Consider the following 19,383-nt stretch of genomic DNA (forward strand, 5'->3'; position numbering starts at 1 on the left):
GTATCCTGTGAATGTGGAGGTTCTGATTCAATGGGTTGGTATGGGCCTGAGACTCTGCATTCCTAGCAGGGCCAGGAAATGCTGATGCTTGGGTGCATGGACCATATTTTGAATAGCAAGATTAGAGCACTGAGTTTTTCCAGACCAATCTTAAAGATTCATCTGGGGGTTCAGAGTTCAAACTGGAAGGAAAACATTTTCAGACATGGAAGAATATTTGGGGAGTCTGAGAGGATTGACAAGGGACTAAGAGGGGATGGCTTATGAGAAAAGATCTGAGCTACACAGATTCTGAGGACTGGATGGGATGTCCATAGTCCCAATCACCCAACTGATGCTTGAATCCTTTTCAATCCCTGCTAGGCCATCTGGGCCCTTGAATTAAAATAATTTTGGGGGGCTGGGGATGTGGCTCAAGCGGTAGCGCGCTCGCCTGGCATGCGTGTGGCCCGGGTTCGATCCTCAGCACCACATACCAACAAAGATGTTGTGTCCGCCGAGAACTAGAAAATAAATATTAAAAACTCTCTCTCTCTCTCTCTCTCTCTCTCTCTCTCTCTCTCTCTCTCTCTCTCCTCTCTCACTCTCTCTTTAAAAAATAATAATAATAATAATAATTTTCTGTAACGAGTGTTCAACAGAACAAGAGAAGTTTCAGGATGGTGCCTGCATCATAGAAACAATAATAGCAAAAGACCAGGAGAGGAGGCTATGATGTCTGACACCTGTCTGGGTAGATGTTTGCCTCCATAGTATATTTTTCAAGGCTTGAATATTTGTTCAAAAACTTTCATTAACAAAACAGATGCACTGTACCAGAGAATAAGCTGGAAGCACTGATTCCCTTAAGCGTTTGCCTCCCACAATGAAAAAAAAGATTCAGTGCTGACTGGCAGGTGAGAGACAGTGACAGATGTGTAGCAGCTGGGCTGCTTCTTGGCTGTACTGAATGTGCGTGCCATGGCCCATGAGACCATGAAATTTTCAAGGATCAGGAACCACTGGGCTCATGACTAGGTTTTTTGTTTTTTGGGGTTTTTTCCATCTTGATTGTATAGCCTGAACTGAAAGACACTCCTATTGTTGGGTCCTCTGACTGGAGGGATGCCAGCTTCTCTTTCCAATCACCCTGTTCTCAAGCTGTTGTTTGACAGTTCTCTTCTTTCTGTTTCAGGTGCCAGGGGAGAGTGAGAAACCCTGGAAACCAGCCCTGGTTGTTCTGACGGAGAAAGACCTTTTAATCTATGACAGCATGCCTCGGAGGAAGGAAGCATGGTTCAGCCCAGTTCACTCATACCCTCTTCTTGCCACCAGGTAACCGTGATCTTGTGTTTGGGTATGCCGGGGTTGCAGCTTGATAACATTTTAATCAATTGCAATGATTTCTGCATGTCATATTATTGTTCACTGTAGCAGCAGGAGCTGGGAGCTCCTCAGAATCAGAGCCACACATTTTTAACTAGACAGACTAATTATCACTTATCATGAAACATCAGGCAATGCAGAGACAAAGAACAAAATATCCATCCCATCCATCATCAAGGAACAGTGACATCTGGTGAGATGGTCCCAGTTTGGCTGCTTTCCTGGGTTTCTATCCCATTACCTTGGAAATGAACTAGACACATGTGTTTGCAATCTTGAAGTCCAAGTGGAATCATCACTCAAGGGTCTTCACTTAGTGGCAAAAAGAATGTCACATGGAATGTCCCACTGTGCTTTTCAAGGTTTGGTCAACACAGGAGATTCCATAACAAGTTCTTTCTCAGTTCTATGAGGCTTTCTGTGGGAGTGTGGCTGTTGGGCACTCTTTTTCTTAAGATCCTAAGTGTACATTATAACTCATGTGAAATATAGCATTAAAAAAAAACCTTACTGAGGCATGATTTATGTGCAAAAAGCTGTATAATTTAATCTATACAATTGTATGAGTTTAGAGATAATTATATACCCAGGAAGCCCTCAGCACAATCAATACCATATTGTATATCCAATTAATATCAAAAACACATCTTCACCTCCTACTTTTCTTATTTTTATGTGATAGGAACATATACAATCCACCCTCTTAGCAAAATTTTAAATTTATAATACCATATTGTTATTAAACATGCTGTGCTATATGATAGATCTTTAGAACATGCTTATCTGGCATGACTGAAGCTTTGTGCCCTTTGACTGACACTCCTATTTCCCACTTCGCCCTGGCAACCACCATTCTACTCTCCTCTTCTTCAAAAATGTTTGATTGTTTCTGATTACTTTTATAAATGGGATCATTTAGTATTTTTCCTTCTGTGTCTGACTTATTTCATTTAGGATACTATCTTCAAGTTCATTCATATTGTCACAAAGGTCAGGATATCCTTCTTTTTAAGGTCAAATAATTTTCAATTATATATAAATACCATATTTTCCTTATTGACGGACATTTGGAATAATCACCCTTCCTGATTTCAAATTACATTGCAAAGCTACAACAATGAAAAATGCATGGTACTTGGGCTGGAGATGTGGCTCAAGCGGTAACTCGATTGCCTGGCATTCAATCCTCAGCACTACATACAAATAAAATAAAAATGTTGTGACCACCGAAAACTAAAAAATAAATATTAAAAAATTCTCTCTCTCTCTCTCTCTCTCTCTCTCTCTCTCTCTCTCTCTCTCTCTCTTTCTCTTTAAAAAATGCATAGTACTGGCATAAAAAATATATAGAACAACAGAACAAAATAGAGAACCTAGATATGTATCCACACATTTATGGTCAATTGATCTTTGACAAGGATGACAAGAAGACACAGTGAGGCAAGGATATTCTTTTCAATAAATGATGCCAGAAAAACTGGACATCTACATACAGAAGAATGAAATTGGACCCATACCTTAAACCACACACAAAAATCAACTCAATATAGATTAAGGGCTTAAGCATAAGCATAAGACTGGAAACCATGAAACTCCTAGAAGAAAAGCTTCTTGACATTGACCTTGACAATACTTTCTTGAATGTGACACAAAAAGCATAGACCATAAAACAGAAATAGACCAATGAAATTATAACAAGCTAAAAATCATCTGAATAGCAAAGGAATTTGTTATTTATAATAGCTATTTACAATCAACAAAACAAAAGCAGAATGGAAGAAAAGATTTGCACACCACATACCTGAAAAAGATTAATATCCAACATATGCAAGGGTGCCCTACCTCTCAATAACAATAAAAATAACAAAACTAGATTATAAAATCAGCAAAGGACCTGAATAGACATTTCCTCCAAAGACATACAAATTGACCAACATGCAAAATATTCAACCTTACTAATCATTAGGGAAATGCAAATCAAAAGCACAATGATGTATCACCTCCCAACTGTTAGCATGACTCTTATCAAAAAATTGAAAGGTAACCAGTGTTGGCAAAAGTGTGGAAAGAATGGAGCTCCTGCACACTAATGGTGGAATGTAAAATGGTATAGCCAATAGCATGAAGTTTCCTCAGAATGTTAAAAATGTGATCACCTGGCAATCCCACTTCTGGGTATTTATCCAAAGAAATTAAAATTAGGATTTCAAAAAGATATCTATACTCTCAAGTTTACTGCAGCCTTATTCACAGTGGCCAAGACATGAAATATGGTCTTAGTGTGCCATATTCTAATCTCCTTCTTCAAAGGACTACAACCTGAAATCAAGTGAGTCAAACCTGAGTTTTACTTCACGTAGCTGACAGCTGCCATCCTGGCTTTCACTGCTGGTTCTTTCTGTATGCACTTTATAACAATGGCCTGTTTTCATTCCCTCGATGCCACTGTCACTTTACCTAGAAGTAGAGCATGGTAACATAATATTTGTGGCCTTCCTGATATTGTGCCTGAAAACATTGGCCCTCAAGTTTCTGCTCGATGAATTATTGAAAAGTGTGGGACAAACCTTGCCAAGAATTTGGTCACCGAGTTTGGTCCAACAGAACAGCGCAGTGCACTTAGATTTGGGGGCCTCTGTGCTGAGCAACAGGTAAACAGAAACAAGATAGGTTCTCCTCTCCTAGAAAGGTAGAGATGCCAAACAAGTTGTAGTCCATGCTCAGGGGCTGGGAAGAGAATGAGACCTAGTAGGAGAACTTGTTCAACACAAGATCAAAATACAACTGTGAGCAGAATTGTAATTCTTTCAAATCCTTCCTAATTCCAGTTACAATTGATAATAGACACCAGCAAATGTGACTTGAAGGTGGAAATTATTGGCCCCAATGGAGGAGGTTTTCAGGGAGCCAGGACTAGTTCACTTAAAAAATAAAAAAGGATTTAATTTTTGAGACTTCCAAGCTTCAAAATCTTTGGTAGATAGCTAGTAAAACATAATATAGTATATTAATAAGACTTCAATTGTCAGAATCTAAATATTTTAAAATGTTCACACAAAGATTTAAGCTATGCCTTGGGGCCCAATTAAATTCAGCCTAGTCTCTATCATTTTTTGCAATTTATATCTGCACTTTTCATTCATGGCTTACTAATATTCAGATTCTGAGACAGTCTCATGACTAAAAACCAAAGAAAGATTAGACCACAGTCACTGTATTTCAGTTACTAAGAAGGGAAATTTGACTCAGGCCTTTTGAAATAATTTTCAGGAACAAGGGTCAAAGTAAGGTAGAGTTCCCAGGTAACTTAGGCAACAGGAAAACAAAATTAACTCTAGAATACAGCTTTCCCCTTAGAATCTCTGACCAGTGGTGACTCCTTTTTTTATTCCTTCACTCATTCCCCAAAATTTACAATTTGTCTACTATGTGCCAAGAGTTATAACTGAGCCAAGGGATAAAGAGGTGGGAAAGGTCAACCTTGTGAATCCATTGTTGCCATGCCATGCCAATCTGGACAAAAGTGTAGTGATGTGCAGGGAACTTTCTGGAGCAAAGACAACAGAAAATGCCTGTCTGCCTGGAGAGGGGCTGAGGAGTTCTCACAGTGGAAGTAATGTTTGAATGGAAATCTGAGTGAGAACTTACCAGAGGAACAGGAGGAGAGGATGTAGGTTTCCAGCAAGAGGGGGGGACACACGTGCAGAGCTCCTGCTTCATGCGGTGCTGTGTGGCCAGTTACAGCACCAGGCACGGCTTTGGAGAGACGGAGCAGTTGCTGGCTGAGTATCTAGCCCTTGACACAAGTTTCCTCCAACAATTCCTGTATGCATTCACAAGCCTGTGTTAGTGTGCTGGTCTTATAGATTTGGAATCTGGGGCTCAGAAGAGTTAAGAAATTTGCCCCAGGTCACTTAGCTTACAGCTCTGGGTAGTGTCTTGCATACCTGTGCTCTGGTTCCACAGGAAGTCGACAGGAGCATAGGGAATAGAGAGAAAGACTTTTCCCTATTACATCCTTTTGCATTCTTTGAAATCTGAACCACTGGGAGCATTAGGAGCTTTTGGAGGTGTTAAGAGTCATGGACATGATCTGGGTAGATATTTTTACCTTTGGTGTAAAGTAACAAAGGTTCAAGAGGTGACTGCTGAATCCAAATAACGATGCCAACTCCATGGTCAAAAGGAAAATAAGTAGATAAAAATAAAAACAAATTTCTCTAAAGTCTTAGCTACAGGAAGAGATAATTGCTCCTCGGGAGTCACTTTTTTCTCAGTTTCTCTGTCCTGTTACCAGGTTCAGCAGAGAAACTTCAGACCAGTGTTAAGACTTCCAGGAAAGGCTGTGCGTAGGTCTGGTTGCCCAGAGGTAGAAGTGGTGACAGGACAGGATGGGATGGAGGTGAATTAGTAAGCAGGTGCTTCCAGAAAAATCCTGGAAGGAAGGGGCAGGCAAGGCAGGGGAGAAGCTGAAAGAGAATGTGATTTCTCAGCTTGGCCTGACCCTACAGGGACTTCGAGAGTCACACTCCTGGTATGGTAGCTACCAGTTACATGTGGCTATTTAACTGAATTAAATGTGAATAAAAGTAAAACTTCAGTTCCTCACTCTTACTCTCCACCTTTCATGTACTCAACAGCCATATGTGCCTAGTGGTTATCATTTTGGACAGTAGGTCTAGAATTTTCCCATTACTACTCAAAGTTCTATTGTTCAGTACTGCCCCCAACTTATTGATGGTTCAATTTGTGTGTGTGTTTGTGTTGGTGTGTGGGTGTTTAATGAAAGCAATACACATTCAATAGAAACTTTACTCTGGAGTTTAATCTTTTCCTAGGCTAGCCATACCCAGTAGGCACAATACTATTTGGAGATGCTGGGCAGCAGCAGAGAGCCACAGCTCCCAGTCAGCCACAGAATCACAGGGAAAATAACCCGCATCCTACACTGTCCTGTGTTGCCAGGTTATGTTCAGTAGGTTAGGTGTATTTGATGCATTTTTTTACTTAACATATTATCAAGGTACAATGGGTTTAATCAGAATGTAACCCCATGGTAAGTAGAGAAGCAACCATAAATGCTTCCTTCAGAATTCATCCTGACTCAGGTAGGCAACTGGTCTCAAACACTGCCACAGCAGTCCTTCTAAAGCTGAGCACCTGATGGATGTCGTCTCACAGTTTTTTCAGGCTACATGCACAGGCAGGCCCAGCAGCTCCGTGGGCTCAGGGACATTGCTGAAGAAAATGACAGGTGGAAACCCTGAAAAGTAAAGCCCCCATAAGGGTGTGCAAAATAGGTAATGAGATCCTAGGAGCTTTGGGTATAACTGAAAGTATCTCTTACAGGCTCACGAGTGACAGGGATGCCAGGTCTGAACTTTGAGCAAATCACATAAATAGCTGGGAATCATAAACCTGCATCTGATGTGGAAATAGAAAAGGGAAACCTGTGATCATTTAGAATGGAAGATGCAGCATAAAAATCCAGTGTCTCCCACCACCAGAGCCTAAAGGAGAGCCAGTGGTGACACTTCTTTCCTCAGCTCACTGTCCCTCTCCCAAATCACCCAGCCTGACCACTGAATTGTGAATGAAACTCATTATATATGAGTACTAGCCCTCTGAGCAATGATAAAATTAGGCCCCTCGTTATTACTCTGAACTCCAGCTGGCAAGCTTGTGAAGCAGAAGATGTCCAAAATGTCCAGGTGGCACAGGCTATTCTATTCATTCTTACTTTCATCCCCGAAAGCCAGCAGGTAACTTGCTATCTATCTGCTCCTGAGCAGCAGCCTGGAAAGAGCTGGGACTTTGCATCCTGGTCTTTATCCCACCAGAACAGTGCTTAACCCCAGGCTAATCACTCTTCCTTCCTCTTTCAAGGCCCTGTCTGTTAAATGAACTCAGTGGTATGTCATTGTCTCAAAGCCCCACGGGGAAATGTACTTGGGTAAAATAGGTTTTTAATAGACTTTGTGGCTTGGATATCAGCCATTGTGGTTCATTGGTCTTGGTCAGCTTCTCTCTGGATGCACTGCCTAGAAAAGGACTTCTGGAAATCATGCAGTAGCAGAAAAAAAAAAAAAAGAGGGATCTCTCCCTTCCTGTGTAATAGTGTGGGTTGGTGGTGCCTCTTTTCAGCTCCAGGCTGGGCTTCTGAATGAGTTGCTGTGGAAGGCAGAGTTCCCCCAGCTGAAATTGAAGCTGCCTTTCTTTTCGTTTAAAGCTGAGGCTGTTGATTTCTGGCAGAGGCACCACTGCCGAAGTGGCAGGAGGGCAAGTGAAGGAAAACGGGGTCCCTTATGTTTCAGAGTTACCCCAGCATTTTCGTTAGCTGTTTCCCTAACCACTTAAGTTCATCAAGTGACTCTCTCATTCACTTCCCAAAAGTTCCATACAGTCACACCAGGCACTGTGTTCTTTAGGATCATTTGGGCATGGACTCTGTCTAGTAGTATTATTTGTTTTTATGCATTTATAAAGAAATGTAGCATTGTCTTTTAAGAATTTATTTTAAAATATTTTATTGAGGTTCAATTTATAAATAGCAATATGCACAAATGTTAAGTGTATGGCTTAATTGATTTTTATTTAGAAATATAGAGCTATGTCCTTTACAGTTTTATTATAGGGTGTCTACTAAGTAATTATCCTCAGTGACAGTATCAAGACCGTGTTAATGTCATTTGCAAAATGGATCAAGATGGTGATCAACCAGTGGCTGGCCTCTAGATAAAGGCCAATTGGATTCCATGACGGTTTGCAAAACTTGCCCAGTTTCAGAATCCCCCAGGTTTTAAATTAAGATTCATATCAGCATGACCTTGACTTGAATGTTCTGGCTAAGCAGGCTACTAGGGTCAGGAGTCAGAAGTGTGTGTTTTCAGTAAGCATTAGGCAAATGCAGGGTTACCACATTTAGCCCTCCCAACCTTAAGTAAAGTTTTAGTTCTACTTCATGAAGAAGAAGCAAATGGTGGAACTAACATTAATTACCCAACGTTATATGTTAGCAAGAAATGGATCTCAAATTCTGATTCCAGTTTCTGATTCTTGCCCACTATTCGATGCAGCTTCCCAGGAACATGTGCTAATTTCCTAGAGTTTTAGTGGCTCTAAGAATTTTTTTGAGTGTATGTTACAAATCTCCCCTCTTATGACAACTTAATCATGCAGTAGATGCCCAATTGTTCCATGTAACAAAAAAGTGATACCCCAGATCTCACGATAAAGTGAAGACAGAGGTGTAGACAGTATTAGAGAGCTAGAGTGTCTACCCATGGCTTCACAAGTGGTTCTCAAAGTGTGGTCCCTGGCCCAACAGCTTGGTACTAACTGGGAATTTGTTAGTCAAGCAGATTTTTGGCTTCACTTCAGACCACTTGAAAAAAAAAAAAAGTCTCAAGGGGGCCTCTTGACCTCTCCAGATGTTTCTGATGTGGGCTACAGTTTGAGAATTACTGCTTTAGAAGCCTATCTTCTCTGACTCCCAATTTCCGAGGTTTTTTGGTAATGAGGGAACTTTGCCATGAAGAGGTGGCCCTTCAGAAGCATTTTTTTGCCTCAAGCTGTGATGAACACTGATGAATTAGTCTGAAGGCTGTCCTGGCTGCATATGCCTACCATCACCAGCATCTTGTCAACTGTCTTACCATTAACTTGCAGGCATTTCCCATGGGGTTTTCACTCTTTGTTTCTTTTTTTCCTCCCACATTTTTTACTGGAGCAGTTGCACCTATTGATGAGATTTGTTATCACGTATTTGCACCTGCACACAATATGACAATATAATTTGGCCAATATCACTCTCTTCTTTGGCTTTGTGTGAATGGCTGCACAGTGGTCCATCTCATCAGTGCTCCCTCTTGGGCCAGGTTCTAGATGCTTACAACCTGGCTCCAAATCTCAGCTCTGGTTTTTACTAGCTCTGGAAATGGGCACATTTCACAATCTCTTTTTGCCTCATGTCACTTTATCTGTGCCTACCAAATAGGACTGTAATAAGGATAATATTAAACAATGTAAAGTCCTTAGAATACTGCTTGACACATGCTAAGAGCTAAATAAAGGTAGCTATTATTATTATCGCTTTTACAAACCTTCTCATTGCATGTATAAGAATATCCTGTATTTTTAAAACAACTTCATGGCAGTGAAAACTTGTAATCAACTAAAATCCACAAAAGATCATCCTAGCACTTTCTAAGAAATTCTTTAAAACCCACCCAATTAGCAAAACAATAAAATTAAAAATACACTATCCCTTTTAAAAATAATGGAAGACAATCACATTTACTGGTGAGAGAAAAAGTTATTTCACTGTATCAGATCAGACAGATCTGGGTTCACACTCCAGTTTTGTTCAATTGAGCCCCAGTTTACCCAGTATGACCGTAAGCAAGTTTTCTCTCTGACCTCAGTTTCTTCATATGAACAATGGAACCATAATGCCTACTGCAGAACGATTGTGAAAATTAAAATAAGATATTTAGTCAAAACAAAGTACAGTTTGAATATCCCTTATCTGGTAACAGAAGTGTTTCAGGTTTGTTATTATTTGGGGGTGGGTTGTACTGGGGATTGAATTCGGGGACACTTGGCCACTGAGCCACATCCCCAGTCCTATTCTGTATTTTATTTAGAGACAGGATCTCACTGAATTGCTTAGTGCCTTGCTAAATTGATAAGGGTTGGCTTTGAACTCATGATTCTCCTGTCTCAGCCTCTTGAGCTGCTGGGATTACAAGCGTGCAGGATGTTTTTGGATTTCAGAATGTTTGCACATACACAATGGGATATTGCAGAGAGGGATCCTAATCTAAACACCTTATACACATAGCCCGAAGGTAATTTATGCAACACTTTTTATAATTATGTGCATGAAACAAAATTCAGTGGTGTAGACTTGTCATGTTGGTGCTCAGAAAGTTTTGAACTGCAGATTTTCATGTTAAGGATGCTCAACATGTACTCTAGACTGGAGCTGGAAAAACAGAAATTTATTTTTCAATGGTTCTGGAGACTGCAAGTCCAGCATTAGGATTCCAACATGGTCAGTTTCTGGGGTCTCTCTTCTTGGCATGTGGTCGGCTACCCCCATTTAACTTGTCCTCACATGACCTCTTTTTTGTGCATGCCTGAAAAGAGTGCAAGCTTTCTGCTGTCTCTCTATATAGAACACAGATCTTCTGACATTGGGCCCCATTCCCCTCTTTTTTAAGATCATTTTTAATTGGTGCATTATAAATATGCATAATAGTGGACTTCTCTGTTTAGGCCCCATTCTTATGAATGCATTAATCTTAATTAGCTCCTTAGAGGCCCAACCTCCAAATAGAGTCACATTGAGAGTGAGGATTTCGATATATAAATTAAGGGGTAGGTGCACAGCTCATTGGTTCATTCATTGCTTGTTTTATAGAAGGACATATATCCAGCCTTCTCTGGCATAAAGCTTAGCACAAACCCAGACTGGGTGACTGTCAGCCCCATCCCTTCCCTTTAGCAGTGCTGGGGAGCTTTGTTCAGAAGGTCAAAGTCTCTCTGTTCCCTCACACAAGAAAGGCTGGCTGGGACCATAGCCAGTAGGAAACAGGTTTCTTCTAAATTGAGTTACTTCCTCAGACAGTTCACAGTTGATTTATTTGTTTGGGTTTTTTTTTGTTGTTAAGGCCCAGGCACATCTAATTTATATTTTTCTGGAAGATGAAAATTTGATTGTGTTTCATAGCAGTGGTGCCGGGAATGCTCGCGACATGTTCTTGGTGTCGAATGCCATGCAGAGAAGTTTACGAGCAGTCTTCTCTCCCACTGATCAACCTCCATGGTGCCTCTGTGCATTGATGGTGCAATTTATGGCAGCACACTCAGGAAGTTTGCAAACATGTTGTGATTTTAGCTATTCTCACCCTTCATCTTGTTATGAGTCCACGGGAAAATATATTTTGCTTAGCCAAGGTTTATTTGATATTGCTGAACATTTTTTAAAAAGGTATCTTGCCCATATGAAGTAAAGTATTAGGTTTTTGTCATTATTATCATAATTGGCAAGTCAGATGGGTCTACAGAGAGCGAAGATTAAGTTTGCAATAGTTCTGGAATTTTAGAGGAGATGTAAGTCAGTCCAGTGGCTGGCAAACATTTTAAAAACACAGAGCTTGTAAAATGAGTGATGCTGCTCTAAGCCCAGATTACCAACCTTTGAGCCAAAGAAGAGGGTGTGGGGTAACCTTGAAAGAGGACCTGACCGATGCACGCTTCTTTACTTTTATGCCACCTAGCAGCCAGGGACACTGAGCATTTCTATTACATAAGTTAGGTTATCTTTAGTACCTAAGGAAATAACCTATTTCTATATGCTAAGAGTAGTGGGCCCTCAGACTGCTCTTAGAAAATTTAGTCTATCCACTGGGAGAGATTGCCAATTGTATTTGTCAAACATTAAATTTTTATCAGGGGACTGGGGTTGTGGCTCAGCAGAAGAGCGCTCGCCTAGCACATGCGAGGCACTGGGTTCCATCCTCAGCACCACATAAAAATAAACAAACAAAATAAAGTTTCCAATTACGACTAAAAAAAGGGGAGGGAGAGAATTATAACCAGACTGTGGTTTTTGTGCTAAGCCTGAGAAGCATCCTCACTCTGGAAATGTGGGCATAGTCCATGGACATTTCCCAGGGTAGCATGGATCTGTACCCTGTCAAATCCTCTACCAGCCATCCCATTTGTACCCACATGCCCGGGGATTTCACTGGCTGATGGCCCCTGTCTCCATCCTACTAACGGTGAGATTCTCAGGGATTGTGGGTGACAGAAAGCAGAGAGGAAAGAGCCTAAAGACTTTGGAATCAGGAGTTGAATCCGAAGACTTGGCTAAAATATCATCTCAGAACACAAGTCTCTTCATCCATATGATGGGCAAGAGTGTCTTCTACTTCACACACTCATTGATAGGGCTGATTATCTATGTAAATGTTAAGCATATGAATTAGAAGTAAGAAATAAGTGATTGACAGATGTTAGCAATTGAAATTAGAGTGTGAATGACTGATAAGTTTTATCAGGGACCCCTAGTGTCTTAATGGTATTGAGATGGAAGGACTGAGGTTCAGAAGACTGTCAGTTAGCTTGAAGGGACTGGGGAAGTTGGGAAGGAGATGGGGAGACTGGAACACCTTACCCCATCTACACAACTAGCTCTGGATTCCTCTTGCCCGTGGCCCCTGGATGGATCCTTCCTGAGGTAGGAATGTTCAGTACAATTTAAGAAACTTAACAGGCTCCTGTTAGCGGCCCACATTGTGGAAGGGACCGATGGGAGGAAGTTTTTAAAAAGGAAAAAATGTGGAAAAAAATGGAAAACCGAATGTTATAAGAACTGATTGCTCAGGTTACTCACCTGTGGCTTCATTTTCCCAGCCGAACAGAATTGGTTTTTAATTGCCATTTCCATACGTGGAGAAATTCTCAAAGATCTTTTCCATAATATGTATTCCACACACACACACTGTGGCATATGTTGAACTAATTAAAGCGTAGATGAGACAAGAGAACATGTAAGAGATAACCAGAAGTTTCAAGAAAATGTGTTTAAAAGTATAGCTCTAACAGTGATAAATTAAAAAAAAAAAGACAGATCTAACTTCAAAGGGAAAATTTCCCCAAGACTTTGAACTATTATGAGGTGAGAACATCCATTAGACGGTGAGTCCCATTTTCCTCTGGAGAGGAGCAACAGATGGGTAAATTCAGCTCATGGATGATGGTAGGTCATTGTTCCACGTTTTCCTTTCAGTCTCCTTCTCCTCCTGTATCAGATGAGCTGGAGTGTGGCCCCCTTTCCTGGTACGATGGGAAGAGTGGGGACTCTGTACATTTATGAAGCTGGGTTCAAATTCTGGACTCTGAGGGATCTTGGGGACTGGTTTACTGCACGGCCATGGATTCTCCGTTTTAAGTGGAGATTATAATACCACTTTCAAAGAGTTACTGTAGAGCCCCAAGAGACACATCCATGCCAACGTTCCCACGGTGGACAGTCACTTTCCTCCCTCTGTATTACGGCTAGTAGCTATGAAAGGTCATGAGACCATTGGTGAAAGTATGGAAGACAATCACTTGTCTCCACCTGATAAATACCACTGAAGAATCTAGAATGTTCTCAAATTGTTTGGGTGCCGCTGCTTCTGTCTTTGTTTATAGTCAATATCCCTCAGGAATGTCAGCTTTCGGGAAGATGGGACCTTGCCTGACTTTCACCATCATATTCAAAAGGAAGAAGTTTAGAAGTTAGAAATGAGGCAATTGATCAGCTATTCCTGCTGGAGGGGGCAGGGGGCTCATGGTCAGCCGCTTCCACCGGTCAGTTGGGTATTTGTCAGTGACTCTTTGCCCTACACTTCCCTAGAGCATCTATTGACAGCTGGCTCTATTGGAGTGGCCAGTAGGTGGGAGTATTGAAGGATTTAATTTAATTTAATCCAGAAGGATTTAAGGGATCTAACCAGTGGCTTTTCCTTCCTTCCCCTTTCCTCCCCTTTTCTTCCTTTCCCATCTCTTCCCTTCCCTTCTCCTCTCTTCTTTCTCTCTTTCTGTGTGTGGCCTGCATTGTGGCATCTGGTGGGAGATGCTAATTACAGCAATTAAGTAAAATGAGGATGTAATATTGCTTAGCAACCCAGTTACCTAATATGTAATTTTCCTAATTTGGCTGAATCTGTGTGCTGCAACTGTTGTTGCTTTAATTAAGGATATTAATAATAATGTTTTTGTATGGAACATTTTATGCAACATTCCCAAACACCTATCCAGAATTAAATGAGTGCATAAGCATCCCTTGTGAGACAGGGTTGTTTTTTTCTTTTTTTCTTTTTTTTTTCCTTGCATGTTTGTTTTTCTCAAAAGCAGTCAGGCTAGGAGCCATGTCTGAGGATTTGGAAACAACATGAAACCCAGTAGCCCAGTTGTTGGTAGAGAAACGCTTGTCCTGATATCTGGCAGGAATGTTAGTTAGACAAAGATTTGACCTGGAAGTGGTCTTTTCACAGTCAGTTGGAGCCTCCTGGGATATACCACTTTGGGCATTTGAAATAATTTAAAGACATTTTATTCTTTCTTTGTGTCTGATTTGAGGATCTATTTATAGACATCTCTTTGAACTGGATCCATGTTGCAGTGAACATGAAATCTTAATGATTTTTTTGTTGTTTTGAAAAAAATAGTCAATTTCTCACCCCCTACACCCCGAAAGATGACTCTAATTCAATAAATCAGAAAGTTACTACTAAAAACACCAGTTGCTAAAGATGGGCTTAAAGGAAGAAACAGGAAATGGATGTTAGGCTGTTCTCATGAAATAGTTCATCCTAGTTACCTTATAAGATTAATTTTGTCCATAGCTAAAGTAATCTGGAAATTATTATTTAGTGGACATGAACCCACATTCTTTGGACTAGCATTAGCCACTACTGTTCTGTATGGTTGAGGGGCTAAGGGTTGTGAGGGGAGACATTAGTCACAAATTTCTTATACAATCATCCTCTTAGTGTTCTAGCTCTTCATTCAGTCATTCATTTAGCAAATATTTACTGAGTGCCTTCTCTATGCCTGGAATGATTCTAGGTGCTAAGAATGTAGCAGGGAATAATCAAATAAAAATTCCTGCCCTGATAGAAGTTATGTTCTAAAGATAATGGTGGCTTCCCCTACACAGTCTGTGATAACTGCTCTTCCACGCAGTGTTCACTAGCATTTTTTTATAAAGACATTTAACTATATATCTGTATCTATATTTTGAAACCAGGAAATAAAGCATGTCCTTAGGGTTCTCCAGCAGTTTCAGGGATGACTTGGAAACTGGGTGTGAATGGCAGCTTGAAAGCCTGTCCCAGGGTGCCAGTACTTTTCCTGGCTGGGTAAAGAAGTTATCTTTTCTGGGGCAATACTAGTTTCTTGGTTGCTGTAGTTTAGTTCCTGCTACAGATAAGAGACAGATGGTCATATTTTTAAGGATACACAAATAGCTTAAAATGTAAAATAATTGAAAGATAAATAATAGCTATTTCAGAGTCCCCTGAGACGGATCAGGACGGATCTTTGGGAAAAGTCTTGGGAGGAATGTAATAGGCTGTTCCTGGCAGAATGGGAGAAACCTAGGCAGATTACAGCCCTACCTTTCAAATGTCCAAATGGAGACTTCTAAAAATCATAATGTTCACTGACATTTACTTGGCACTCAGTTCCCAAAATCTGCCTACAATATGTGTTTCTAAGTGTGGACTATGAATTAAAAGTCCATTAGGAAGCACTTTTGTTTGCTCCAAATTACAAAACATTTTGAAATAGATCAATTGTGTGTGTGTGTGTGTGTGTGTGTGCGCGCGCGTGTGTGTACTTGCATGCACGCACACACTTTCCTCTGCAAAATTGAATGCAATTAAAAAAAAAAACTTTGGAAGAAACATGCATTTATGCAGATATTCAACCAACATTTATTGAACACCAACCATGTATCAAGTAGAGTAATAGAGACCATGAAATCAGTAGGGATGACCTTGATGAATGAGGTCTAAAAGGTAGTAATCATAAAATCATGTGGAAATGGATTAATGATGATAAGATCCAGAAGGGGTTTGTGTCTGAGGAGGAGATTATGTGGTGTATGCTTGGACATGAGCTCCAATAGATTACCTGTGGTCAATAGCTTTTGTGCACCCCAACACCTGCTTACTAAGTGGGCACCTGACATGGGTTCCAGCCCTGCTACTTCTGTCTTATGTTACCTCCAAAGAAACAAATCATCTGCTCCAAGCATGGGTCCCCCTGGATAGGTCAAATTCCAGAGAGGAAACCACAGGGAGAACCCTCACTAACATCCCTGGAAAGTCACTGGCCAGCCTGTGCTTACACTTCCACAGAAAATGTGGGCATTTATGCATAGCCCTTTCTCCTCTCCATTCCTAACACACAGCCTTCTCTTTTCTAGACAAAATATTTCCAAACTATTCTCTTTATGAAGTAGTTTTGGGTACTGTTTTGATCATTGTCTTCTCACATCATGATATTTGTATAATATTATATTCAATATTACTGGTTTCCTTTGTAATTCTACTTGCTTTCTGCATTTACAATCATTTATTCAGAGTAGGGGACCTCCCTACTCTGTAGGAACTTTATTATACTCCCAAAGGTATTCACGGAGCCAAAAGATTAAGAAGCACTGTCTTAAAGCATGGTGCCTGGAACCAAATGCTATATTTCAGGTGCTATCTGATGAGTACCAAGGGACACCAGGTAATCACCTGCTCAATCCCAGTAATCACACCAGAGCTGCTGGCAGCTCTGGGTTGAGTTAACCACCAATTAAATTTCTAGTGGTGGTTCTACATTATGTCTCCCTCACTATTATCTTGTTGGTGGTTAATTGCAATGCTTAGCTATCTTACATCCTAATTCTGTGGCTTTTCTTCTCAATTTTGGACCATCTACTAATTAAATGTTCATGTCCTCTACAACTTTATAAAAGACATTAATAAAAATGTTTAGCAGGACAGGTCTGGAGATAGTTCTCTGCCTCCATCTCTAATTAAACTGAACCCTAAAAGCTATTGTCATTTAACAAAGTGAACTTTGTATCAACACTTATGATTTTAAGTGTAATATGGATATTGAAGGAAATTTTGTTGTCATGTCCTTTCTGAATATTCATTTCATCTATTACCTTTCTAGTAATCCTGTTTCTGAGTAAAATTGTTGAATATAAGCAAGCCTGCCATGAACTACTTTCTCTCCTTCTCCAAAGCCAGAAATGAATATTTTAAAAATCCATTGGAGAATCTTGGCTGGGAATAGGGTTACAGAATATATTTTATTCCAAGTTTTGAAAAGCAAGATAGAATTTCCACCTTTCCAGTCTTTTAACCTCTGACTTGTTCTCCCTGATTTCCCCAAGAATCCCCCCGAGTTTCACTTTTGGAGTGTTTGAGTCCTCCCAGAACATCTGGGTATAATCCTTCCAGGCAAGACGTGAATTCATTTGGAGTAGGTAGGTGGTGCTTCTTTTTTAGAAATGCTACTCCCTCTGGGCTTCCATTGCACCTTCCTCAGGTTCAAGTCAGAATCATTGTTAGGCTGAAGATACAGGGCAGCTTCTATCTGCTTGTCCCAAGGACATTTAAAAGATAGCTTATGTTGTCTTTGGTATTGTTAATTAACCTTTGCTCATTTAGACCTTCCGTTTCCCATCCAAATAACTACTTCTTTTGAATACTGGTTTGACTCCTTGTAAACTTTCTCTCTTTTAGGGTAGACATGGGCCTTTGGGGATCTTGGGGTTACTTAGAAGCCACATACTGGGTTCTGAAGATCTTAAGGCCCTTGTGGAGTATTGCTTTAGTTTATGTTGAGTCTGAGTTTTCCGTCAGCCACCCGTGTACAGATGCTCAGTAAGCACAATATTTGATAGGCATATTTCAATATTATATATCCAGAATTATTTTATTGGCTTGGCGTTGGCAGAATACAAATGCAAATTTGCATAATTTCATTCATCAAAAGAGAAACATTTCTCAGAGCAACTATAAGTTTTATGAGGCCATCATTTTTCCTCTATCTTTTCCTAGTAGCTACTACTGCTATCATGGTGGCCCACATAGTACAAGAGGTAAGGGAAAGGATTTTCAGCTTACCTCATTTAGTGGCCTTGACTCTTCTTTGAAATGCCATGAATTGTAAAACAATAAGCTCTGTTAGTCCCATTAAGGCGGTATGGTGGTGAATGTCCATAACTCCATAACCCCAGCTTCTTACTGTCAACATTCAAAATCAATTAGTGGGAGAAGGTATAAAAAAAAGAAAAAAGAAAGAAAACCTGTTATTTCAAATATATTTGTAGAAATTACTTTTAAAGTATTGAATTAAAAATACTTTTAAATTTTTAAAATTCTTTTTTAGATATTTATTAACATTGGGATTAACATTTTGATAGTCACAAAAGCCTGGAAAATAATTTACTCTAATTCAGTCCCCTATACTTCCCCCCACTATTCCTCTGCCTCTACTGATCTTTCTGTGATTTACTTACAGTTCTATTTTTTTTAAATTAGTGTTTTGTGGATATACTAGATATTGAGATTCACTGTGATATATTCATGATTGTACATTCAAAAGTTTGGTCAGATTTATTCCACTGTTTTTCCCTTATGTATTCCTTCCTCCTCCTCCTCCTCAATCCCCTTTATCTACTCTAAGCTTTACTCCCCACCTTTTTCCCTTTTTTATCTCTCATTCTTTCTCCCTCCACTTCCCTTATTTCAGATTAGTTTCCACATATCAGAGAAAAACATTTGACATTTGACTTTTGGGACTGGCTGATTTCATTTAGCATGATAATCTCCAGTTCCATCCATTTACTGGCAAATGCCATAATTTCATTCTTCTTTATGGATGAGTAATACTCCATATTTTGATAAATGAGATTGTCTTTCTGTTTTAGTCAGATTTTTGCTACTGTGACTAAAAGACCTGACAAGAACAATTTTAGAGAAGGAAAGGTTTATTTGGGGCTCATGGTTTCAGAGGTTTCAGTCCATAGACAGCCAGCTCAATTGCTCAGAGCTTAAGACCAGACAGAACATCATGGTGGAAGAATGTGATGGAGGGAAGCAGCTCACTTGATGATCAGAAGCAGAGAAAATATATACCCCAAAAGCACTCCACCCCCAGGGACCCATTCCCCCAGCCACACCGTACCCACCTTCAGTTACCACTCAGTGAATACCATCAGGAGATTAATTGATTGGATAAGGCTTTCATTACTCAATTGTTTCTCCTCTAGACCTTATTGTATTCTTGCATTGTCTTACACATGAATTTAGGGGTTTTAGACATTTCATATCCAAACCATAACACCTTCATTGTGCCAGAATTTCCCAAAAGGTTCAGATTCACCCTTTGGAGGAAGATCATCATAGTAAGCAGGTTGCCTCAAAGAGTGGAGAATCATTTCTTCACTCACCC

General features: G+C 40.1%; 1 protein-coding gene across 1 annotated transcript in view; it reads left to right on the plus strand.

Moving 5' to 3' along the window:
* The window catches only part of Sntb1 (syntrophin beta 1), a 233,787-nt gene that overhangs the window by 199,699 nt on the left and 14,705 nt on the right, over positions 1-19,383 (plus strand). The window contains exon 4 of the mRNA XM_026406674.2: positions 1,175-1,314. Coding sequence (XP_026262459.2) covers positions 1,175-1,314 — 140 coding nt within the window. The remainder of the gene's footprint in view (positions 1-1,174; positions 1,315-19,383) is intronic.

Source organism: Urocitellus parryii, chromosome 7 (genome assembly GCF_045843805.1).
Source record: "Urocitellus parryii isolate mUroPar1 chromosome 7, mUroPar1.hap1, whole genome shotgun sequence".
Lineage (NCBI taxonomy): Eukaryota > Metazoa > Chordata > Mammalia > Rodentia > Sciuridae > Urocitellus > Urocitellus parryii.